Genomic DNA, 26,942 nt, shown 5'->3' on the forward strand with positions numbered 1-26,942 from the left:
CAAACCCTCCATTCCTTCATCTATCCATTTCCCCCTTTTACTATCCAATTTTCCCCTCTAAACCCTCCATCCTTTCTATCCATCCCCATCTATCCATCCATCTATCCATCCATCCCCACATCCATTCCCATTCCATCCATCCCATCCATCCATTTCCCACTATCCCCCATTACCCCTCCATCCTAATATCCATTTCCCTCCATCCATCTATCCACCCATTAAATACCCTTCCCCTCCCCCTTTAACCCCCGCATCCATCCATCCCTATCCCTCCCTCCAACTATCCAAACCATCCATTCCCTTTTATCCCTCCATCCTACATCCATACCCCCCCCTCCAAAAATATATCCCCTCCATCCATCTATCCATTTCCCTCCATCCATCCATTTTTTATCCATCCATTTTAATATCCCTTCCCCTCCATTTCCCACCAAACCACCCTCCATGCATCCATCCCCTCCTTCTTCACATCCATTCCTGCATCCTTCTATACTCCACCCTCCATGGGATTCCCCCCTCCATCCCTTTCCCCCCTCCCACCCCCCCATCCCTCATTTATCCATCCATTCTACTATCCCAAACCCTCCATCTACCCATCCATCCTTCCCAAACCCTCCCCCCCACCCCTCCATCATTCTATCCCCATCCATTTATATCCATCCCTGAAAATCCCATCCTTTCCCTTTTATCCATTCCCCTCCCTCCCCCATCCATGAAATTTTTACCCCAACCCTTTTTTCCATCCATCCCATCATCCTACTTTCCATCTTTCCCTCCTACTACCATCCAACCCCTATCCTTCCCAAACCTTCTATCCTTTCCCCCATCCCCCATCCCCCCAAAGCATTTTATTCCCCCCTCCTTCTATCCAGCCCCTCTTTTCCCTTTATCCATCTTTCCCTTACTATCCATCCTTTCCTTTCCTCCCTCCTTTTTAAAACCCTCATTTATAACCATTTCCTTCCCTTTTTATCCTTTCCTTGCATCTATCCATCCCTTTCCTTACTTTCTATATCCCAACCCAAAAATCCCTTTCCCTCCTTCTATAACCATCCATAAACCTCCCTTTTTTTCCCCCAGGGAAAACCCTTAAACCCTCCTTCCTTCTACCACCAATCCATTTTAACCCCCCATTTCCTTTCTTTTAACCTCCCCCCATCCACTACCACCCCTCCACAACCTTTGCATCCAAACCTTACCTTTAACCACCTTTCCCCTATCCATCCATCCAAATTTCCCCCATTAATTAACCATCCCCATCTAAACCATCCATCCCCACTATTTCCCTCCCCTCCCATCCAAACCATCCCTTCATCCTACAAACCCCTCCATCCAAACCATCTTTCCAAAAAATCCCACTAACCCTCCATCCAAACCCTTCCATCCCTCTATCCTTCTATCCAAACCAAATATCCATCCCTTTCCCCAAATTTATCCCCCTTTTTCCATCCCTCCCCTCCATTCATCCTACTTCCCTCCATCCATTCATCAAAAATCCATCCCATATCCATTTTATTTTCCAACCATCCATTCCCTCCATCCCATCCATCCATACTTTTATCCATCCAAACCATCCCCTATCCATCCAAACTATCCATCCATCCAATATCCCTCCATCCCTCCTTTAAACCATTCCCTCCTACTTTCCTTTTCCTCCAACCATCCACCATTCATCCCTTTTTAAATATTTTATCCACCCATCCATCCTTTTCATCCTACTATCCATCCCTCCCTTCAATTATCCATCCTTTTTAACTATCCATCCAAAATTAAACCCTCAAACCACCATCTATCCATCCCCTACTACTATCCTTTCCTCCTTTCCTACAAACCTTTCCCCCCCACCATCCTCCTACTAACCCCCCAATCCTCTATCCATCCATCCCTCCATCTTCCAAAATTTCCCATCCACTAACCATCCATCCATTTCCAAACCCTTTACCTACATCCATCCATCCATCCAAACCCCTTTATCCTAATTTTCATCCATCCCCTTCAACTAAACCTTCCTTTCCCAAATAAACCCCTCTATTCATCCTCCATCCATCCAACCATCTATCCATCCCCAAAACTTCTTTTTAACCCCTCCTCCTACTATCCCCCCCATCTATCATCCATTTCCCTCTTTCCATCCAAACCTACTGTCCATCCATCCATCCCTCCAAATTTACCCACTTTTCCATCCTCCAAATTATCTATCCAAAACCATCCTACTATCCCTCTTGTCTTTTCCTTTCCCTCCATCCTTTTTTTCCCTTAATTTTACTACCATCCATCCATCCTTCTTTCCATCCATCTATCCATCCAACCCCTATCCCTCCCCCTTCCCTTCCCCTTCTCTATCCTCCATCCTACTATCCATCCAAACTATCCCCCATCCTTTTCTATCCATTCCCTCATCCATCCATCCATCTACCATCCATCCCACTAAACCATCCATCCATCCATCTATCCAAACCCTCCTACTATCCTTTAAACATTTAAACCCTCCCTTTCTACCATCCATCCATCCCTCTAAACCACCCATCCTACTAACCATCCCTCTATTCACCCATGCATATCCCTCCAACCATCTATCCCTCCATCCAAAATTCCATCCATCCATCCATCAAACCATCCATTCCCCAATCCACCATCCATCCATCCATCCATATATCCATCCATCCATCTATCCATCCATCCATCCATCTATCCATCCATTCTACTATCCATCCATCCATCCATCCATCCTACCATCCAGCCATCCATGCATCCATCCATCCTTCTACACATCCATTCCTGCATCCTTCTATACATCCATCCCTCCATGCATCCATCCATCCTTCCAACCATCCACCCACCCATCCATCATTCTATCCATCCATTCTACTATCCAACCATCCATCTACCCATCCATCCTTCCAACCATCCACCCACCCATCCATCATTCTATCCATCCATTCTACTATCCATCCATGCATCTATCCATCCATCCTTCTATCCATCCATCCATCCATCCATCCATGCATCTATCCACCCATCCTTCTATCCATCCATCCATCATCCTACTATCCATCTTTCCATCCTACTATCCATCCATCCATCTATCCATCCATCCTTCTATCCATCCATCCATCCATCCATCCATCCATGCATCTATCCACCCATCCTTCTATCCATCCATCCATCATCCTACTATCCATCTTTCCATCCTACTATCCATCCATCCATGCATCCATCCTTTTATCCATCCATCCTACTATCCATCCATCCTTCTATCCATCCTTGCATCTATCCATCCATCCATCCTACTATCTATCCATCCATCCTACTATCATCCATCCATCCTACTATCATCCATCCATACATCCATCCTTTTATCCATCCATGCATCTATCCATCCATCCTTCTATCCATCCATCCATCCTTCTATCCATCCATCCATCCTACTATCCATCCTTCCATGCATCCATCCTTTTATCCATCCATCCTACTATCCGCTCATCCTTCTATCCATCCATCCATCCATCCATCTATCCATCCATCCTTCTATCCATCCTTCCTTCTATCCATCCATCATCCAGATTTTAGATCAATAAATGATCCCGGCTTTGAGGATAAAACTGAATATGTCCTGTTTTATCTTTGCCACTTCTTGGCAGAAGGTAGAGATCAACTGTTTACCATCTGACTACTGATTTGGGGTCCATATCTCCATCTCTTTATGAGTCTTTCATGCATGCATACATATTCAGACTGATGCTCCCCTGGGAAACAAACACACAGCTCTCAACAAAATGGTGATTCATAATGTATGACTGGATCCTGGGGAAAACATAACAGGCTTTTTATTTCTTTAATCTCATCACATTATCCCATTTGTTTCTGTATTTTTGCGTTTTCCACAGAGGCAGCAGAGGGTCAGCTGAGTGCTGAGGAAGAGGAGGCCCGGAGGATCGCTGAGATGGGGAAACCCATCCTGGGGGAGCACAGCCGCTTAGAGGTGGTCATTGAAGAGTCCTATGAGTTCAAGGTGCATAGTCATTCCTTTCCTTGTGCTGCCCTCTGTAGGCCATGTTATGAACTTCTTTTGTGAGACTCCTTAGATATCGTTTATTTAATAAAAGCAGAAATAATTAAATATTATCTTTTGGAATTAGTTCTGAAGGTGCTTGGTCACCAAATTCAAGTCTTGATTTTTTAAAACCCACAGAATGATCTTTGTTTCTCTGAACATGTTTTTCCTATTCTTGCCTCTTTTGGACCTGGGTCTCATGCCTTGAGCCAAGCTGCTCCACTGTGACTGAATTATTGAAGCTGCATTAGCTGCCCTCAGTACAGCAGCTACCCTGAGGCATGCTCCACTCTGACTCTGCCCTGCAGGTCTCCTGTAGAAGAAAAGTAACACACTTCTTCATGAACAACCCCGACCTGCAGCTATACAACTGCTCTAAAATCCACACACAGATTTATTATTTTATCAAATATCTATCTAAAAGTAATCCACCTAAAGGCTCTAAAGTCAAAGCCAACACTTGGATTACTTCTGGAGGATTAGTTGTAAAAATTAAATTAAAATCTAATTGAAGATGCAGATTCCACAACTCAGATAATAATATAATAAAAATGACAAACCTGGGTATGATAAAAATCAAATACAGTCTTGCTGCGTCTACAGGATCCTTGAGCAACAGGTTACAAATCACAGCGCAGCCCTGGGTTCAGTTTAGGAAGCAGATTGGAAAAAGGTTTTTTCAGTTCCAGTAGGTTTCCAAACTGAAACCATTCATATGCTAGTGAAGATTCTCAGTCATCCAGGTCATAGCCATTCCAAAAAAAGTTTTAAAAACACAATCCACTTGACTTTGTTTCCAAGTTTGAAGATGTTTCGCTTCCCATCTAGGAATATACGCTAATTCTGACATTTTGGATTGAAAAAGCTTCCTGGATGGGAAGCGAAACATCTCAAATCTTAGAAAACAAAGTCCAGTGGATTGTTGCTGTTTTTTTTTTACTTTTTTGGAATAAAACCAGTCATGTTAAAGTCGTAGGGAAATAATATTTAAATATCAAATCATTCTGGCTTAAACAAATATATAAATGTTAGTTATACGTCAGCCTGAACACCTAATTTCAGCCAATCATATATCAACGGTCATCCGTCAATCAAATTTTTCGGTCATTGCATCTTGATTCATATGTCACAGCTAATATAGGCAATGGTTGAAATAAGAAATAAGAATCATTTCCTTTCTCATTGAGTTCCATCCCAGTGTTCACGGGGATGGACGTCTGTGTCTTCAGCAGGCGTAGAGCTAACAGAACTGGCAGCGTTACGAGGCAAGAGCTCAAACATGTACGGCTGTAAGCCTTCTACACCAAACCAAGCTTCTGCCGCCCTGGCGTCCTCTTCCACAAAATCTTCTTCCCCGCTTTCCTCCTCTAAATAAAAAATGTATGATGGAGGAGACTCATCCACGACCTGCGACACTAAACTCTCCTCCTCTTGCATGTTTCCGCTGTCCATAGCGTTCCTTGACAGTGTCGTTTCTATGTCACCAATTCAGTGCTACTTGGTCCCAGTGGAATTTCCCATTGGGAACCTACTAGCACTAAGTTGCTAACTGGTTAGCAAGATGCTTCAGAGAAACCATCCACAATCAAACTTGTTTGCGAACCTTCCACCACAACAATCCTGCTCCCTTGATAAACGACCATTCACATTCACCTTTACGGGCACCACTCGGGAGAATTCAGAAATGCAATGGTACGAACAGCCATTTCCCTACGACTTTAGAGCATGACCTGGAGAATATAATCCATTATTTTAGTACAGCTTGATTAAATTATTGCACAGCATTTCATGCTTGTTCCAGTCAGGCCTCTCTCTCTGTCACACCTTTTCTTATTGGAAGCTGCTGCTCATCTTTTAATTGTTACACACAAAAATGAACCTATCTCAGCTGTTCTGTCTTCTTTCTACTGACACTTCACCAAAGATCTCTCCATTGGCTTTGCCTTGATGCTCTTAATGCTGTTTCATTGCAGGCCTTTAGATCAGCTGAACACCTTCTGTTGGCTGCAAGAAAATAAAAATAGGATGAAGCTCTGAGATCAGGGACTTTTTCAGTGATGGCTATAAAATTATTTACTAGTTACCACTAAATATCAGCCAGATTTCTCGCTATTATTGTCTTTATCTCTATTTTATGTGTTTTAGTTGCTTTAGAAATACAATGAAGTGTGAGCACCTTTATAAAAGCAGGAGATCTGACAGTTTGCTGCATATTTTGCATTTTCAAAAGATTTGTCTATCAGTCTACAAAGGGAAAGAAAAGTCATTAAAGAAAAGTGGAAATCAGTTGTGAAGCTGCCAGTCTTCCTTAGTGGGAGACGCCCCTCCAAATTCACCTGAAGGACAGACTCAGCAGATCTTCAGTTTGTTTGTTACTTTTGTAAAAGTACCATGGATGAACCTTTTTCTGCTTTGTTCTACTGGAATAAAACCTAAATAGATTTTTTTGCTAAATATTGCAGTTCCTTCCCAGCAGCTTAGAAGGGTTTCTGTAACAGAAGTCTGTTCCCCTGACTGTTCATAGGAGCCATTAATTACGGTTTTATCGCTTTAACATTCTTGTCCTCATCTCTGTTCACACCTGAAAGCTCGGCGGAATTCTCAGAAGAATCATCAAAACAAGATGAATGAGTTTCTCGAATAAAACCTGGCAAAAGAACAGCGGCGTTTTACTAATAAAGTGATTTGCTGTTCTGATTTGCAGAGCACCGTCGACAAGCTCATTAAGAAGACCAACCTGGCGCTGGTTATCGGCACACACTCCTGGAGGGAACAGTTTGTGGAGGCCGTCACTGTCAGCGCAGGTTAGAGCGAGGACAACTTACAGGGACAGGAGGACAGCTGTCCTCCACCTGCACGTTCAGCATCTCTGAACAACTGCTCTAACAGTGATGGATAGAACTGTTTATTATTCAGGATCACCATTTGTGTCCAGTTGGTGCTGCGTGCCTCTAGATAAGCGTGAGCTGATGAGAAACGCTCCTGGTTATCAGTCTGAATATTTAGTGGATGATGTGGGAAATAGTCCCGCTGGTCGAGTCTCTGTTCAGAGACAAGAGCTCTTAAAGCGGTCACAGTTTCATTAAAGATTGTCATATAATAACACATATAACAGCAAACAGTGATTTTAAAACTGAAGTCTGAACTTTAGCACCGCTTTCCTCTTTTTACCAGTAGCTATCTGCTTGGTGTCAGAGAGAATAATCAGTTTATGGGAAACAGGCCTTTGGCAGCTCTCCTCCCACCTGTTTGGTTCACCTTTCTTACCAGATCACTACTTTTAATTGTTTTATTTGTTTATCTTGCAGTTTATTGTTACATTATTTTTTTTTTTACAAAAAACTCTGGACATTGCTTTATTACCTAGCTATTAGCATCTAATTTAACAGAAGTCTTATTTATAAATTGTAAATATTATTCCATAGATAATATTTTATAATATGATTTTATAATATCAAAGTTAATTTCTACCAATTCAAAGTAAAATAGTGAAATGTGGTAAGTCATAATTATGAGATTTAAAGTCATAATTTTGACTTTCATTTATTTGATTATGACTTTATATGTATTGAATTAAATTCTGTTTATTTTTATAGCCCCATGTAAGGGACCGAGCCAAAAGATCACAGAAGCACAGGGAAGTCATTGAGGAAAAAATGGTAACCAATTTATTGAGCAAAAAAAGTTCAAACTTCGAACAAAACTGGGCCCATAAAGGAAAACGAAAGAAAAAAAGAACATAACCCAAACCTGACAAAGGAACAGATCTCCTTAACCGACATATATATACTGGTTGATCAGAACATTTTAACACAAGAGGGGAACATAAAATACATTTACCTAAACAAAATTACAACAAAAGACCAAACTTATCAGAACAATACTAAGTCGGCAACCTACAAGGAAGAGGACTTAAATAATTACACTTCCCGAATGTAATTACAGAATACAAACCTAAAAGAAAAACCTAAACCCTTCCTATAACCCTTCTGGAAGTAAAAGGACTAGGTCTCCAGGTCATTGAGGAGATCCTTTGCAGCTGGGGCCTCCTTTCCTTTACTGGCCTCACCCACATGACAGCCTCCCAGGAACTGGCAACTCAAATGAGAAATATGTTAATCTACAGAAAACCAAACAAGCAAGAAATGACCAAAGCCATATCAAAGTAAAAAAGTGAAATTCACTTCAGCAAAATATAAGATTTTTTTTAAATGGAAGATTTAACAGACCATTTGTTGTTGTTGCACGTGCGGCCATCACACCCCAATTTACAACACATGTCATCTCAAGGCACTATACTGAGACAATTCAACCAGATCATACAGTCACATTGGTTCAAAGTTTTCTGTCTAAGGAAAACCAGCTGATTGCATCGACTCATTGACTCAACAACAATCCATCATGCATTTAGCGAAAGTAGAGAGGAAAACTTCCTTTTAACAGGAAGAAACCTCCAGCAGAACCAGGCTCAGTGTGAGCGGCCATCTGCTGAGGCCGGCTGGGGTTCAAAGAGACAGAAGCAGACATACAGAAAGAAGCAAAGATACAAAAGGCAACTGTCAACCAGCTCCACAGGCGGCCCCGTCCAGGAAACACACAGCCAGGCAGTCAAGCTCCCAGCCAGCTCCCATGTCAGAGGATAAAGAGAGCACATCCAGTTAGTCACAGTCAGAGAAACAGGACTAAACTGATAAATAGACCAAGCTCCAACGCCTATAAATAAAGGTGTTGATGGCAGCAGCACAGCTGATATTTCTCTCCAGAATGGTTTCATAGAAAAACAGGAAGAGACCAGATGAAGCTACTATGAGAAAAAGCAGAGAGAGCAGAACGTTAGAGATTGAACTAACAGATTTTAAATTATATTCTGGATTTAACAGGAAGCCAATGAAGAGAAGCCAGGATAGGAGAGATTATCTCTATTTTTAATTTTCATCAGAACTCTGGCTGCAGCATTTTGGATCAGCTGAAGGCTTTTATCTACAGTGTGTGGACTTTTTGATAATAAAGAATTAGAATACCAAATGCATAGAGTAGTTTCTCAGCATCACCCCTGGACAGGATATTTCTAATTTTTGAAATTTTCTGTAGATGAAAGAAGGAAATTCTAGAAACCTCTTTGATATGGGATTTAAATGACAGGTCCTGATCAAAATGAACAACAAGATTTTTTACTTTTTTATCTGAAATCAGTTTTATCCCATCCAAATAAATTGACTGACTAATCAGCTTCTTTTTCAAAGACTCTGCTCCAAAGAATCTAACTTCTGTTTTGTCTGCATTCAGAAGCAGAAAGTTAAGAGTAATCCAGGTTTTTATGTCTTCAAGACATGCCTGTAATCTATGTAATGGATTAGTTTCATCTGGATTTATAGACAGATATTAGATTAGATTAGATTCAACTTTATTGTCATTACACAGGTACAGGTACAAGGCAACGAAATGCAGTTTAGGTCTAAAGTGCAGGATAAATAATTGTTCCATAAATACAGGACATGGGTTTCTACTGAGTATCATCATCATAACAGTGGACATTAGTCCCATGTCTAATAATTCTACCAGTTTGGAGCATATATATAGTAAAGAGAATTGGCCTTAGCACTTATCCTTGTGGTCCTCCACAGGTAACCTTGGAGCAGTCAAAGTCAAAATTATGACTTTAAAGTTTTATTAATCAGATATAGAGTAAAATAAAGTTTGTGGGAGACAGAAAGATTCTTAGAAAGAAAAAATTATAAAAAAAATCAACCTAGAGTTGAACAGTGTTTCCCTCCTCTATAAAATATTTTGTAAAGCTTGAGAGCTAACAAATGATTATCACAGATTTGTGCTTCTGCCTGCAGGTAGACTTTAGAAAAACCATCATAGCTCCCAACAGGCTCCAGAAGTGCATGCTGTTTTACAAAGTTGTTGTTCTTCTTTTTTTTATGTCTGTATATTCTCTGATGTTTTATTATATACAAACATGCTATAACAACGTACATGTAACTTAAAATCACTTTATTAAAGGGAAGATTTCTTAAACTATTTGACTATTCTATTTATAATGACAAATTTAGAGTTGTTTTTTTGCACTGACACATTCTTATTTTTACTTTTTACATTTTTAACCCTTGTTTATTTTCTGCATGCCTTTAGCATTATATAGATATAAATTATATAATTTATTAATTTATTAAATGTGCTTGTAAGACTGAAATACTCTCTCCGTTACCGCCCATCATTTTAACTTATTTTATTTATACATTATGAAACAAACTGGAGTTTTCACTGTTTAACTTTATACAGTAGTAAGATGATCAACAAGAAGAAATTAAGATAGAATACAATAAGAAGAATTTATGTGAATATATATGGGAAAAATATTAGATAAAAAATAAGTGTGATGCTAATTTATTTGTCAATATTTACTGACTAATAATCGACAGGAGTTTAAGCTTCATTGATGTGATTTACCACTTCGCTCCATCCATGGATGCAGTCCTTATCAGATAAACGTGTCTGAGATTGTTTGGTTTAATTAAGTCCTTTTTTTCATACCACCACCTGAACACATTTACATAACATTCAAAAAGATTCAAATTAATACTTGGTTCAAATACATTAGTGTCTCATTATTTATAGCCCTTTTTTCAGTAGATCATTAATATTACCTCCATTTAAGCTCAGATGTTTTTTGGACTGTTGTTTGCAGTGCGACTGATGGAAAATCAAATTCATATTCTTTGTTTTTTATCTCATATGACAGAGCTTAAACTTCTAAGTGAAGTCAACTGTCAAGGGGGAATAACAGCATTTAATCTATTTGGGTGTAAAAGAACAGGTAGGTTGGATTTCTAACTTTTCTCTCTCCTCCAGGTGACGGTGATGATGATGAGGAAGGGCGTGAAGAACGTCTGCCTTCCTGTTACGACTACTTCATGCATTTCCTCACCGTCTTCTGGAAGGTTCTGTTTGCCTGTGTCCCACCCACAGAGTACTGGAACGGCTGGGCCTGCTTCATCGTGTCCATCAGTGTTATCGGTTTCCTCACCGCCATCATTGGTGACTTGGCGTCCCACTTTGGCTGCACTGTGGGGCTGCGGGACACCGTGACCGCCGTGGTGTTTGTGGCTCTGGGAACCTCAATCCCAGGTGGGTTTTACATGTTTCCATCGTGTCGTATTTTGGTTCCTCTGCATCAGTTTTGGTCTCTTTTTTTGTACCACTTTGATTTTATTTTGCATGTTCTTTTAATTTTTATTGTTTTCAGTACCATTGGTTGTAGTGTGTCTCAAACCTATCATGTTTTTCTTTTTCTCTATATCAGAGGTTATTTAATCTTTGTGGTTTTGTGTTTTTGGATCTCTTTATAGGTTTTTTATTTTTTGATTGACTATAATTGGTTGTGTTTTTTTTCGCTTTATCACCATTACTTTTCATTATACTGTATTACCCTTTCAGTGTTAGGGTCACATTACATCGCATTACAAACACAAACTTTATTGTATTTTACTAGGATTTTATATTGGTAAGGTAAATTTGTTTCATTCTTTACAAACTTAAAAAAAAGACAGTGAGAGTGACGGTAGGCAGGTTTGGGTTCTAAAAGGATATCCTAATCAAAACTTTACATTTTGGTTGAGTTGAAAAAAGAAAACCTTTATTGAAAGAAGCCATAAAAAGTCCCGTTTTAAAACCACAAACAGGTGGATGGAGCTTCTTTTTCTGAAATTGGATGATGCAAAACTGACTTGTTTACTTTCAAAATGGTCAATGGATAGAAGACGAGAGCTGCAAACTTACTAGAAATATACAAATAAAACAGTGCTGTTAAGACACACGAAAAGGAGCTAGCAAACAGAAAATATGTTAACACAAAAAACACATGAAAAGGAGAAACTACTGTTTTAAGTTGTTTTTGGTACTCTGCAAACTGGAGGTGAAATAAAAAGCTCACAAAGCAGCTTTTGCATAATGTAGCTGCCTCAGACCACTAAGGGGAGATCATCATGACTAATAACATAAACAGGATGCAGGTTCAGAAGACTCTTAATGGGTAAAAATAAAAGCAAGATTTTCCTTTAAGTCCTTTTAGAGAATCTTGTTTATCTTTACTAAGAATCTGGTCCCATTTATACTGATGATAGCCTCTGCTTCATGGTCTCAAGTTCCTCTTGTTATACGCCGCTAGTTTGCAGCTTTTTTTTTACCCTCCAGTTGTTTTTGTTAGTTGCAGAAGTTTTCATGTGTTTTGAATGTTGATGTTATTCATTTATTTGTTTTCTACAGTGTCAGTTGATCCTCTCTAATTCAGGGGAGGCTCAGTAGTGTTAATTAAATCCTCTTTCATTTACAAATATTGAAACGCATAAATCACATCACTACAGCAGGTGAAAATAGCTGCTGTGAAAGACTCTGAAATAAAAACAACTCTAGAAATCGCGGCTAGAGTTCAGAACAAGATAACTGTTCTGACTAAATGATCACTTTTTCCTCTTGACGTCTGTGTCATCGGCAGGTGTAGAGCTAACAGAACTGGCAGCGTTGGGAGGCAAGGGCTCAAACATGTACGGCTGTAAGCCTTCTACACCAAACCAAGCTTCTGCCGCCCTGGCGTCCTCTTCCACAACATCTTGTCCCGCTTTCCTCCTCTAAATAAAAAATGTATTACGGAGGAGACTCATCTACGACCTCGGACACAAAACTCTCCTCCTCTTCATAGGTGGATTAATGACCGGGCCTACCGGGCCCAGGCCCAGGGGGCCAGAGGCCCCAAGGGGCCAGGCCAACTTGGCCCCGCGGCCGCGACCCAAGCAAAACTACTTTTGCAAAAATAATAATCTTAGGCCCCAAGGGGCCAGGCCAACTTGGCCCCGCGGCCACGATCCATAGAGGGTAAGAGGCCCCAAGGGGCCATGATCCATAGAGGGTAAGAGGCCCCAAGGGGCCAGGTCAACTTGGCCCCGCGGCCACGACCCACAGAGGGCCTGAGGTCCTAAGGGGTCAGGCCAACTTGGCCCCGCGGCCATGATCCATAGAGGGTAAGAGGCCCCAAGGGGTCAGGCCAACATGGCCCCGCGGCCATGATCAATAGACGGTCAGAGGCCCCAAGGGGCCAGGCCAACTTGGCCCCGCGGCCACGATCCATAGACGGTCAGAGGCCCCAAGGGGCCAGGCCAACTTGGCCCCGCGGCCATGATCCATAGAGGGTCAGAGGCCCCAGGGGGCCAGGTCAACTTGGCCCCGCGGCCACGACCCACAGAAGGCCAGAGGCCCCAAAGGGCCAGGCCAACTTGGCCCCGCGGCCGCAAGCCACAGAAGGCCAGAGGCCCCAAGGGGCCAGGTCAACTTGGCCCCGCGGCCACGACCCACAGAAGGCCAGAGGCCCCAAAGGGCCAGGCCAACTTGGCCCCGCGGCCGCAAGCCACAGAAGGCCAGAGGCCCCAAGGGGTCAGGCGAACTTGGCCCCGCGGCCACGATCCATAGACGGTCAGAGGCCCCAAGGGGCCAGGCGAACTTGGCCCCGCGGCCAAGATTCCATAGAGGGTCAGAGGCCCCAGGGGGCCAGGTCAACTTGGCCCCGCGGCCACGATCCATAGACGGTCAGAGGCCCCAAGGGGCCAGGCCAACTTGGCCCCGCGGCCACGACCCACAGAAGGCCAGAGGCCCCAAAGGGCCAGGCCAACTTGGCCCCGCGGCCGCAAGCCACAGAAGGCCAGAGGCCCCAAGGGGCCAGGTCAACTTGGCCCCGCGGCCACGACCCACAGAAGGCCGAGGCCCCAAAGGGCCAGGCCAACTTGGCCCCGCGGCCGCAAGCCACAGAAGGCCAGAGGCCCCAAGGGGTCAGGCGAACATGGCCCCGCGGCCATGATCCATAGACGGTCAGAGGCCCCAAGGGGCCAGGCCAACTTGGCCCCGCGGCCACGAGCCATAGAGGGTCAGAGGCCCCAGCGGGCCAGGTCAACTTGGCCCCGCGGCCACGATCCATAGACGGTCAGAGGCCCCAAGGGGCCAGGCCAACTTGGCCCCGCGGCCACGACCCACAGAAGGCCAGAGGCCCCAAAGGGCCATGCCAACTTGGCCCCGCGGCCGCAAGCCACAGAAGGCCAGAGGCCCCAAGGGGCAAGGTCAACTTGGCCCCGCGGCCACGATCCATAGAGGGTAAGAGGCCCCGAGGGGCAAGGTCAACTTGGCCCCGCAGCCGTGACCCACAGAGGGCCTGAGGTCCTAAGGGGTCAGGCCAACTTGGCCCCACGGCCATGATCCATAGAGGGCCAGAGGCCCCGAGGGGTCAGGCCAACTTGGCCCCGATCCATAGAGGGTCAGAGGCCCCAAGGGGCCAGGCCAACTTGGCCCCGCGGCCACGACCCACAGAGGCCCCAAGGGGCCAGGCAAAATTGGCCCCGCGGCCATGATCCACAGAGGACCAGAGGCTCTCAATCATTATTATCAAAGCTAATTCTCAAATTGGATGGATCACACAACCTCACTCACATATTCTTTATCAATTATTAAAGGTTGTTTCTGAATTTTGATCACAGAACTTAATGCAAATATTCTTGATTGATTGACAAAGCTCATTCTCAAATTTTGATTACACAACCTTACTCTGACAAATTATCATTATCAAAAAGCTCTATCTCGAATTTGGATCACAGAATCTCACTCAAGTATTCTTAGCTGTGCCCCTCCCCCATCGAGTCTTTCATAAACCGGTCTGTTCTTTTAGAATCTCCTCATTTGGTATTTTGAACTCGTGAGAGACTGCTCAAAATTTGGTTTCCTTTCCCTCAGTTCAGACTCAGAGATAATTTGAAATCATTCAACAAGAAGTTTAACGCACACACACACACACACTTGAGTTGAGCATTACTTGGAAATTCTTATATTTTCCATTTTGCTGTTACTATCAGCATCTTCCCATTTTGTCCTTTTCTTTCGAAAAAGTTTACAGTCTGACATTTGTCACTGCTGTCAGTTAATAACTTTTTGGTCTTTGACCCATTTTGTCATTTTCTCGATTCGATCGTCACTGACCACTCTCTCCTGTCTGGCAGACATCGTTGCTGCCATCATAGCTAGCAAGCTGCCTGCAGATAGCAACATTTTGGTGTCCTTTGTGAAAATATTTAGATAGAAGACAAAAGTGCACAAAGTTGTACAATTATTATCTTTTCAAAATATTTGTTTCACTGTCAGTGTGATTGACCGACTTTGCCGCTAGATTTTGTGTCTTTTGGCCATACCTGGCTAGCGACTAAAAACATAATTTAGCGACTTTTTGGTTGTGAAGATAAGTGGTAAAAGCAGATCTGACTGTTGGTCTTCCCACATTTTGCCATTTGGTACTTTGCACTCTTGTTGGTCACTCCAAGGCATTTGTCCCTGCCTTCAGCTAGTCACTTGGCTCTTTTGGAATATATTTCACTGTAATTGGCTCTCTCTCTCTTTCTCCTCAGTACAAATCAGTCTGTTCCCTTGCCATTTAGACATTTTCTTGATTCGATCATCACTGACCACTCTGCTCTCCTGCTGTCTATCAGACGAATCAGTTGATTCTCTGCTCTCAATTGTCTATGCTAGTAAGCTGTTATTCTCTGCTTTGGAGAGTTGATGCTGGGTTGCTAGTTTTCTAAATCACCTCACACACTTGAAGGAAGCAGCACCGATCATAAACACACAAACAAACTCACACACACACACACACACACACACACATAGTTGGTTTATCTGTTGTGATAGGCAAAGAGCCAATGTGCAAAGAAAGAAGGGAAATATGGATCATAAACGTTTAAGTGGAGGAGCTAGAAAAAAAATTCAGCAAGAAAAGAAAAAAAAGGAATCAGTTTTACTTGAGAGTGTTCCAAATATCTCCAGCTTCTTCAGTACAAAGACATCTGCTGAAAGCAATTCTATAAATGCTACTGCAAATTCAGCTAAGGTTAGCAATGCACCTGAGCTAGCATGTAGCTCCCAAGATCCTGAGACCACTACAAGTGTAGACACTGAACCAAATGCTTCCGATGCTTATGATTCAACCAATTCAGCAGTAGCCAGTTGCTCGGATGAATGTGAGGTCACTGCACCTCTGGACAGCATAGAAAATGAGCTGAATCTTTCTTCAACACCATCTACAGTGACAACTCTACCTAGTGATCCCGCTAAATGGGCTGAGACCCTCACTGAGTCAATGAAGAAAGTTCTTATTCAAAGAGGTGCAAAATCATTTCACAACCGTCACAGCCATTATCCAGCTTCTGTGAGGAACAGTGGGCTAGGAGGCAAAACCCGATGCCTAAACAATGAACATTTTACTTCACACTTGCCCAATGGACAACGAGTACAAAGAGAGTGGCTGATGTACTCTTCCTCTACTGGTAATGTTTACTGCTTTGCATGCAAACTGTTTTCCCCAAAAACGCATTCTTTTGTGACAGGCTATTGTGATTGGAAACACTCAGAAAGATTTGGTGAACATGAGCGAAGTGCTGAGCACATAACCTGCATGCAAGCAGTCTTGAACCGCGCCAAAGGTGCCACAGTTGATGCAGACCTGTTCAAACAGTTTCAGGCAGAGAGCAGCTATTGGAGGCAGGTGTTACAAAGAGTTGTTGCAGTCATTAAATTCCTTGCAGAAAGGGGCCTTGCATTTAGGGGTAAAAATGAATCGATAGGGTCTCCTCTCAATGGGAACTACCTTGGTATTCTGGAGGTCCTGGCTGAATTTGATCCCTTTCTAAAGGATCACATCAGAAAGTTTGGGCAGATGGGTCGAGGTAATACCTCATATCTGTCCTCCACCATTTGTGAGGAATTAATTGAATTGATGGGTGCAAAAACCAAACAGGCTATAGCAGATGAACTGCAAGCAAGCAAATACTACTCTATCATTGTGGATTCAACCCCAGATTTATCTCATGTGGACCAATTGACATTCATATTCCGTTTTGTTAGCAAAGAGGGCAGTGTTGTTGAACGCTTTGTGGGTTTTGAGCCCATTACTAGCCATACAGGTGAAAGTTAGGCTAACTGTGTCATGTCTGTGTTGGAAAATCTAGGGTTAGAGCTGTCAAATTGCAGGGGGCAGGCTTATGATAATGCCAGCAACATGTCAGGGAGGTATAATGGGTTGCAGGCTCACTTAAAGAAAAGCAACCCATTAATACACTATATTCCATGTGCAGCTCACTCTTTGAATTTGGTGGGAGTCAACAGCATTGACAGATGTGGAAATGAAGTCTCTAAGTATTTTGACTTGATTCAGTCTATTTACAACTTCACAACTGCATCCACATACCGATGGGACAGGGTATTTGGCAATTCCAACATAGATCTCACACTTAAAGCTTTATCCAACACGCGTTGGAGTTGCCGTGCAGAATCTACCAAAGCACTGTGGCAGAACTACAGTAAAATAAAAGCAGCACTACAGGTTATTTCCACTGATGACACAGAGAAACGAGACACACGAACTGAAGCTGACAGTCTAGTGCGGAAGCTGGATTCACTTGAGATGGCCTTCATGGCAGGCTTTTGGGACACTGTTCTGTCCAGATTTCAGGCCACAAGTCTGCAACTTCAAAAAGCAGACATGGACCTTGGTACAGCAGTTAGATTGCTGGAATCTCTGCGCACCTTTGTTCTCTCCCAAAGAGATCTATTTGATCATTTTGAGCAGAAAGCCTTAAATATGTTGGGTGGCACCCCATCTTACAGGGCTGAACGGACGAGGAAACGTAAAAAGTTTGCTGATGAATCAGCATCCCCAGATGTTGTGCTTGAGGAAGGGCAACTGTTTCAAATAGAGACATTTATTGCCTCTATTGATCAACTGAGTTCAAGCCTTAATCACCATCTGGAGGCCTACAAACATCTGAACAATTTGTTCAGTGTCCTTTTCTCTTTGGATACAGAGTCCAATGCTTCAGTCCTTCACAAGGCCAAGATTCTCACTGAATCATACCCATCTGACCTCAATGAAAGTCTTGGACAGGAGCTTATACAGTTCAAATCTTTTATACAGCTCAACAACACTGATGAGGAGAGGACCCCTTCAGGACTGCTCAAAACAATAATACATTTTGGACTACAGCCTACGTTTCCTAATACATACATTGCGCTACAGATTTTTCTCACTCTACCGGTCAGTAACTGTGAGGGAGAACGCTCATTCTCTCTTTTGTCAAGAGTAAAAAATGAGCTGCGCACAAGAATGACTCAGAAAAGATTAAATGCGTTATCTCTAATGGCAATTGAGAGTGAGCTGACAAGAGAGTTGGACTTCAATGATGTGGTGGATGATTTTGCAAAATTGAAAGCACGAAAGAAACCCCTTGCTTAAAGGTGCACTGTGTAAGATTTTTAGGTTATTTCCAGAATTCACCCATTCACTAATGTTAGGCTACCTGTTTTCATGAATACTTACCACCACCATAAAATTCTAAGTATCCATTATGACTTGGAGAATTGCACTTTCGCCATTTCTGGGAAGTGTCACCTGGATTGTGAAGATAGGATTGACTTTAGGCAGAAGCTTGGTGCTTTCTCTGGCAAACTGAACCTCAAGCTTAATTCTCTGCAGCTTTGCATTCTTGTGCAGACTTTCATCCACAAGGAACTTTTCAACTTCCCCACTATCGTGAAGGGGCCATCAAAAGATTTCAGTGTGTCCAGCATGTCTAGTCTCTTACTCTCCTTTCTTTGAGCCATCTCTTGTTTCTCATCTGCCCTACTCTCGAATTTTGCCTTCATGAATTTACTCCAGTTGAGTTCAACCTCCCTTTTTGCTTGTGCTGCTGCCTTGAAACCTCTGAAGCTCCTGGCACTTCTGTAAAATTATTGACCTATTGACTGCGTTCAGTGTGCCCAACTTCTTCAGTTTGTAGTCCACCTTGCCACATTGTCTCTCCATCCCAATGTTGTGCACAGGGGTGCCATCAATGTTACTAGCCTGTTCACTGACAGGGTCCATTGGGAAGTTCTCCTCATCCATCCTCTGCCTGGCCAGGACAGTCTTCAGATGGGGCAGCATGAGATCTGTCAGCTGCTTCACTTCATCCAAGTATTCGGCAGCCACGTCTGACACTGAGTTCAGGACATGTCCAGTGCCTGTCCAGCCACTATAGCATTCTTGGAAATGGGCTATCTTGACCTGCATGCAGCCCTTGTACCATGAACTGGCCTACACCTTTCTTTGTGGTGCTCTCCGATGCATGTTATCATTTTACCTTTCTCCTTCTCCTCAAGCTTAACCACAAATAGATACAGACTTTGAGCCTCAATTTGCTGCACAGCTGCCGTTATGCCAAAGTGTTTTCCTAAGATATTAATTTATTTTTAATGATAGAAGGGAGGAAAAGGGGGCAAAAATCATGTCCGATTTAGTTTTTTGGGTGGGGTGGGGGGTTTATTTCATGATAGCAACCAACTTCCAATACATAATATCTCTCAAATGACCCAATGCACCATCACTGAAGTGGGCATAATCATTTCCCAAAATGTTTATTTTTAGGCCATTTATCCCCTCCCCCTGTGTCTGTGTGAAACCTGTGCTTGTCAGTGTCTGTGTGGTATACCTAATAGTTGTTGTGCAAAAATAATGTCCTGCAGATAATGAATAGATGGTTAACTAGAACTGGAGTTATAGTTAATTATTATCCTATTCAACATCGAAGGCAAAATCAATTTAGTGTTCTTAGGTGGATAATTATAGCCCTGAATTATCTACTTACCGGTTGTTGATCCACAACTGGAGGGTTCCGGGACCGGCTGTTAAAATCCAGGTATCCACCAGTCTAGTGGCCCCGGTTAAGTTATCAGCAAAGCTATTAAATTATCAATAAAGAACCTTCTATCTCTGTTTATTCGCACTATTACCAAAAGGGATTGAGTTTGCTCTGAGTGATTAACCCTCCGTTATATGAACGACCAAAACCACTACAGATTAACCAATGATGTCTTTATTCTAATAATTCAGGATTACAGAAATCTAACATCTATGCAAACACTACACACTACTAGAAAAATAAACACGAGGTAGATTAAATGACTAGATCAAAGGAAAAATCGAAAATGAAGAATTAAACGAGATAGAAACAACGAAATAAACTATTACTGGCGTCTGAAATTGTCCAAAATATGCCAGATATTAATACATTCATTAATGTCCGCTAGCAGCAGGTATAGTGCAATTGATCAGTGTAAACTAATACATCCAACTTAAAATCAGCAAATGATTAAATGCATTAACAAAGCAGCAGGTGTAATGATAGCAGTGCAATCGATCATGAACATTAATACATCCAGCTTAGTATTGGTAAATTATTGAACATGTATTAACAATAGCAGCGTTCAGCAAAAACTCCTTTTTGCCTGGCAATGTAGTGATGTGTGTCAATGGTTGTGGCTAAATGGGGACCACCCCCCTTTGTTCTCCACGCTGTGAGGGGAACAAAGAGAAATGGGGGGGGCGACCTGTAATCAAGATGGCGGCGACCACGGGGACCCCACGTGGCTGAATGTGATAACTTTATCTCTATCTCAAAGCAGAAACAACGAAGAGGACAGGAAAAGCCAAGAAAGAAAGTACAGAAACACACACTTATTTTAACCAAATAAACAAACCCTTAATCAGCACAGATTTAAAAAAGAACATCAGCATTAATTCAAAACCCTAAACTGCCTTTCTCTCGCCTGAGCACAGCAATCCTGAAGCATCAAAAGGAAAGTAAATTGATTTTACTGTGAGATGCGTCGTCCGAGAGAGGTTGGCGTTTCCACGGCAACCGCAGCTTGGTGTCTGTCGGGCAGAGGTTCTCTGCCACCGGTCCGCCCCTCGGGAAAGTTCAGTCAGCTCGGGCCGCAGCAGAGGGGTTGATCTGCTCACGAGTTGGAAAGGAGGGATTTCAGGAGGTGATCTTAGGAGGTGGTCGGCAAAAGAGCGTCCTCTCAGCCGATTCGTCCAAGGAAGGGGAGAACGAAACTCCGCGGTCAGCTTCAAAGGCTTCTGTCTCCCCGTCAGCGCTGTTGCTATGCACGATGGAACACTGCGATCCGTGACTTTTGACGCAGGAAAACGAAAGCTACTTCCAGTCAGCTTTCTTCTGGTATTTCACGTGAAAGGGGCCTCTCCTGACGGGCTGCAAACCCATGGAAAAAGAGAGCGAGTCTTTTCGCGCTGCGCTTTTTAATCCATGGATGACGTGCGGGCACTTCCTGTCTGCGCATCGGCTGATTGGTCCATGCTGTGAGTAACGTGGGGTAGTTCCATTGTGGGCAAGAACAAAGGGGGTAGTTCAGGTGGCAACGGAGATGGTTTAGCCCACTGATTTAGTTCCATGTTGGTAATATACCTCAACAAGTGTGTGTGCAGTATGTACACTCTTCTGTACAGGACAGTGTGCATGTCTGTTCACAGTATACAGTATTTCTTGCATAGTGCGTGCGTGTGTGTGCGCCCGCACGCACGGGGGGTTGAGGGGCCAAGACCATGTCAGGCCCAGGAGGCCAAAATTTCTTAATCCGCCCCTGCTCCTCTTGCATGTTTCCTTTGTCCATAGCGTTCCTTGACAGTGTCGTTTCTAAGTCACCAATTCAGTGCTACTTGGTCCCAATGGAATTTCCCATTGGGAACCTACTAGCACTAAGTTGCTAACTGGTTAGCAAGATGCTTCGAAGAAACCGGCTACAACCAAACTTGTTTGCGAACCTTCAGCCACAACAATCCTGCCCCCTTGATAAAAGACCGATCACATTTACTTCATACACTTTACTCGAGTGCATAAAATGAATGTGAAACAGAAACGCAAAGGTTAGAACAGCCGTTTCCCTACGACTTTAAGTATGTTTGCTAATCAGCATCACCCCACTATAGACCACCAATTCTGCTTTCTTGCTGCTTACCTCAATAAACCAAAGCTCAAACCTCAACAGGCATTTTAATTGGAGGCTGACAGGCAGCGTTCTGCTGCTCCAGAGCCGAGGGGAAATTACGTCCGAGAGCTGACTAAACAGCTGATTAATATGAAACATACTCATAAAATCAGGTGCATTTTAGTGCATATTTACTTGAGTTTGATAGTGCATATTTTACCAATGATTTTATGAAGTTCAAAGGGGAGGTTTAGCCTCCCTAGTATTCAGTGATCAGTAGGTTTGCAGTGGGTTTGTACTTTGATGCTTTTACTGTTCTTTAACTGCTGCATATGTTGTGTATGTTTATGTGTTATTTTTCTGTGTTTATGAGTATAATTTTTGGTTTTGCAGACGCTTCTATTTTTGCTGTGCACTACTGTGTACTTAGTTCATGCAGCATTTCTTAAACCGGAACAAATTGTGAATCTTTAGATGCCTACATTAAAAACATAATGGGCACTATGTTTAAAGAAAAGAAAACAAAGCTATGTGGGATAGTTTATATGCTGACTGAGGCAGTGAGAGGAGATTCTTAGAGAGAGATCTGTGAAGTTGGCAAAGTTTGTTTATTTTTTTCTGAGGAGCGCTATAAGCTGCATTTTCTACTGTCCCTCGTTGTTTTTGCAAAGTTCATCATGGGTGAATAATCTGTTCTTTTTAAATGTTCCATTGATTATTTATGTCCCACTCTGCCCCACCTGCTTTGAATTTGCTGTGCGACTTGAAACCTGACTGTCTCATGTGCAATTAACAGATTTTATTTGGTATTTTCCACCAAAGTGGAGGATGTGTTTTGCTTTGTAACTTCTTGGTGCGTAGTCTGACTAAAATAAACCTGGCGTCTATCTCAGGCAGAGCTACACAAGCTCCCTTGCAGAAAATTGTGTCAGTGTGATCATCCCCATTGACTTTCAATGAGCACTAAACGCCACAACCTCATGATTTGCAGTCGAATTGGCCGCAAAATCGAATTTGGTGTGTTCAGGGCCATACATGACTTATGCAAAAGAGAGATGGTGCATTTAACCTCCAAACTCACAAAGAACAGTTATATCAACCCACATACTCCCTCACAGTAAAGCTTGATAGAGGCAGTGTTATGATGTTTGAAAGCTTTTCTCTAAAGGGTATTAAAGCTAAAAAGGGAGTTTTTCCTCTCCAACATCACTACAAGCTTAGTGTGAGGGATTTCCTTCAAGTCAAGGAGTCGATTCAATCAACTGGTTTTCCTTAGATAAAAAACTTTTTATCAATTTGACTGTATGATCTAGTGAATTGTAAAGTGCCTTTAGATGACATGTGGTGTGAATTGGCGCTATATATATATATATATATATATATATATATATATATATATATATATATATATATATATATATATATATATATATAAACTGAAATGAATTTAATTGGGATGGAAGTGGGTTAAAATAATCCTGGAAGAGGCTGCAGAAGAGATGAAACTGGGAGGAGGTTCCCCATCCACCAGGACAGCCTCCCTTAACATTTCTAAATGCAACTGAGACTCTGCACTAATTTAAAATAGATGTCAGCCTTGATTTAAGCTTCAAGGGAATGAAAACAAAATGCAGGTCATATATTTTATGCTTTTATTCTTTAACATTCCCATTATGCATCAGTTTGCGTTTAGAAAAATCCATGTAATGCAAAAAAAGTAGTAGACGTTCCCTTTTCCAAGGCACTAAGCTTCTCACTTCCCCTCTTCTTACAGACACCTTTGCCAGCAAAGTGGCTGCCATGCAAGATCAGCACGCCGATGCGTCAGTTGGGAATGTCACCGGCAGCAACGCGGTCAACGTGTTCCTGGGGATCGGCGTGGCTTGGTCAGTGGCCGCCATCTACTGGCAGATCCAGGGAAAAAAGTTCATTGTGGACCCTGGTTCGCTGGCCTTCTCTGTCACCCTCTTCACCATTTTCGCTTTCGTCTGCATGGCCGTGCTGCTCTTCAGGCGCCGGCCCTCCATCGGCGGGGAGCTGGGTGGCCCCAGGGTTCCCCGCCTGCTGACCACCATGCTGTTCTTTGGCCTCTGGTTGCTCTACATCTTCTTCTCCAGCCTGGAGGCCTACTGTCACATCAAGGGCTTTTAATAAGCGAATGTTTCAGAGGCGTACTGGCCAGAAACACAAACAGCCTGTAAACTCTGCCCCCCCCCCCCCCCCCCCCCCCCCCCCCCCCCCCCCCCTGTTCATACCTTCAACGATTCAACGAGTTTAAAACGGCTCAATGAAGCCAGGATGCTTCCTGGTCTTTGCAGAAATACAACAGATACATGTTCATATGTAAAGAGATCATTTTGATGCAGCTACTGGGATTATAAGAGAAGTAAGAGTGCTGGTTAAGAGAAAATTGAGCAGGGCTGTGATGTTGGGCCCTATCATCACACCCACTTGGGTTTACTGTGGATCAGAGACAGTTTTAAAGATGAAGAAGAAAAATAATTCCGTCCTGTCGCCTCCCGTCTGCAGCGACTCCACATGTTTTACACTGAGGAGGTGGAGCACTGTGTGAAAAAAAAAAAAAAAACGAGTCAAATGTTTACAAAAAAACGCTAAAATTACATGTTTACCGCAGGAGGTCCTCTTGATGTGAAGGCAGTCCTCCACATGCGCTGTAAATAGACACTGAAAATACATACAGAGGATGAAAAATATCTCCATAAATGTGATTATTTAGCAGAATACTGAAAAAAGGAGTTGAGGTCTTTCAAAAACTCAAAAGAGGACTTGAGCATCAAACATCTTTAACATCTTTAGCTCAGAAAAATGTTCTCGTTACCGACCCCTCTCTGTCAGAGGAGCGTTTTGCATGCAACAGCAGATGGAAAGCATCCTCAACAAACTTGCTGTATGTTAAAAAGGGAATAACCACAATCCATCTGCGGCTCCTTGATTCCTTACATTCCTCTCAAATGGATCGACTCTTAAGGTCTAAAACTTGCTGCATGGTGACCGACAGGCCTATTTCTGCAGCATTTAACCTGTAATAACTACAGACACCTCGGCACATGCAGTCCATCGAGACAACAGTATTAGTTGACAGAAATTAAGTTCATAGAGTCGCTAAAATAGAAGGTGGTTGTTTAGAAACTGATCCCACCTTTCAACGCTTTTCTATTGGTCCACATGATTACGGTCTGCAGCACACAATGTACTAAACAACAGATGCCTTAAGGGAATAAAAATCACATTTAAATGTGGTATTCAAACTTTTAGCTGTACAAAACGCCCAGCTTTTCCTCACTTCTAGTGTTACGCTTGGTTTAGTTGTGTGCAATATATAAAACTGGTTCTGCTGTCTAATGTAACACTGGATCTTGATGTTTCAGGTCAGGTAGGAAAAGATGTATGAAGAACAACATGCTTTACGGGCCTGGAAATACTTTTGTCTTCAGTAACCAAAAAAGAAAATGTGTCATATAGTTTCCTGTCAGCAGCAGAGAGCGTCAGTGTTCAGAGCAGCGATCGGGACCTTCGTCTCTCATCTGAAACAGGAAGTCCTTGGTGATTTCACTCAGTGATGTTTGTAGAGTCTTGAACTACTGCATACTGAGTGCTGACCTCAGAGGGAAGTGGAGGATGCCGCCCTGCAGGGCGCGCGTGTGTTGCTCAGTATTTTAATGCAGACTCTAAACAAGTCAGAGTGAAGCTACTGAAACTACCGGCTGCTAAACAGACTGTAGAAAATAACCAGAAATATAAACTAGGAGGTACGAAACCCCGGAGGTGTCTAAGAAAAAAAAACTCCTCAAATTAATGGTGACATTTCAACACTGTCATTTGAGGGTTTTGTCTTTCAGATTGAGGAAGATGAGAAGTTAATGTGTGAGAAATATTTATAAATAGTGAACCATGTGAGGCATCTGCAGACGTTAATAATGAAATTATGAACTTGCTTCGATTAACAGCTTAAATTGATGTACTTTTGGATTAATTTTTGGTGTTTCTTGCATTATCAAACTTCACCTTAATTGCTAAGTCATTAGTGTTATTATAGCATAGTTAACCCAAAATAACAACACTTTGTAAACTTTCTAAAACAGATTTTGTATCTTTTCCTTGCAGGTGAAGCCAAGGTAGATTTTTTCTATATTATTATAACATTCAGATTAGCTTCTGTATATAAAACAAACAGACACCTTATTTCATTAATTAGTCAATTAGATTTTAATATATTCTTCACACTCTCAACCGTGAAAATTATCCAAACATTCCCACATCTCATTTACCCGGTATGGAAGTCTGAAACTGCCAAAATCAAGTAAAAAATAAATGAATACATGAATTTATTAACACAAAATGTTAAAGATATAGTTGAACAACTTTACTATATTTTCGTTATCTTTATATTTCTTAGAGTTTTCCTATTAAATTCCCTTAAATTATCAATGGTAAATCGACTGTATTAAAGTTTTAATCCTGTACAAAATGAAAGCAACAAAAAAATAATAATAATAATGTGATGAACAGAGTAATCAAAGTTTGACTGGAATAAATTTAGAATAAGTTATCAAAGGAAATTTAATATGATTTGGTTTCTCTGGAGAGAGATTGTTTCATATGGAAATGGGTTTGAATAAGTTTGGATAGAGTTATATTTGGCTAGAAGAGTCTGAAACAGTTCATTTAAAATCACTCTTAAGTGGTCATTGTTTGTTTTGTCTGAAATGAGGAAGCTGTTCTGAAACAAACCTGGGATTATTTTAGTTTCTCTGAAGACTGTTTAAATTTAATCAGTTTGGAATCACTTTGGTCGGTCTAAAAAATGCTTTGGAACAAATTTGGAATAATCTGTAGGATATTAGTTGTTGTCAACTCTGCTCCTCAGAGCCTGTTGACCTGCCTTTAGCTCAGATGGCTGTAGGGAAACATCCAAACATTCATGGTAATGGGTCCTGAGGTTTAAAACTAGATTTTCTGTATAAAGCCTTTTTCTTATCCAGTTTCAATCTTAAATATAGTCTGCATGTTGTGA

General features: G+C 42.3%; 1 protein-coding gene across 4 annotated transcripts in view; it reads left to right on the forward strand.

Annotated features, from left to right (window-relative positions):
• Window positions 1-24,119, forward strand: part of slc8a2b (solute carrier family 8 member 2b) — a 224,316-nt gene extending 200,197 nt beyond the window's left edge. For all 4 annotated transcript variants that reach the window (XM_038284868.1, XM_038284870.1, XM_038284869.1 and 1 more), the window contains 4 exons: window positions 3,888-4,012; window positions 6,759-6,858; window positions 10,913-11,188; window positions 23,682-24,119. In XM_038284868.1, the coding sequence (XP_038140796.1) occupies window positions 3,888-4,012; window positions 6,759-6,858; window positions 10,913-11,188; window positions 23,682-24,058 (878 nt within the window). In that variant the 3' untranslated portion in view covers window positions 24,059-24,119. The remainder of the gene's footprint in view (window positions 1-3,887; window positions 4,013-6,758; window positions 6,859-10,912; window positions 11,189-23,681) is intronic.
• Window positions 24,120-26,942: the final 2,823 nt, after the last annotated feature.

Source organism: Cyprinodon tularosa, unplaced genomic scaffold, assembly GCF_016077235.1.
Source record: "Cyprinodon tularosa strain WSP-4 unplaced genomic scaffold, ASM1607723v1 ctg203, whole genome shotgun sequence".
Taxonomy (NCBI): Eukaryota; Metazoa; Chordata; class Actinopteri; order Cyprinodontiformes; family Cyprinodontidae; genus Cyprinodon; species Cyprinodon tularosa.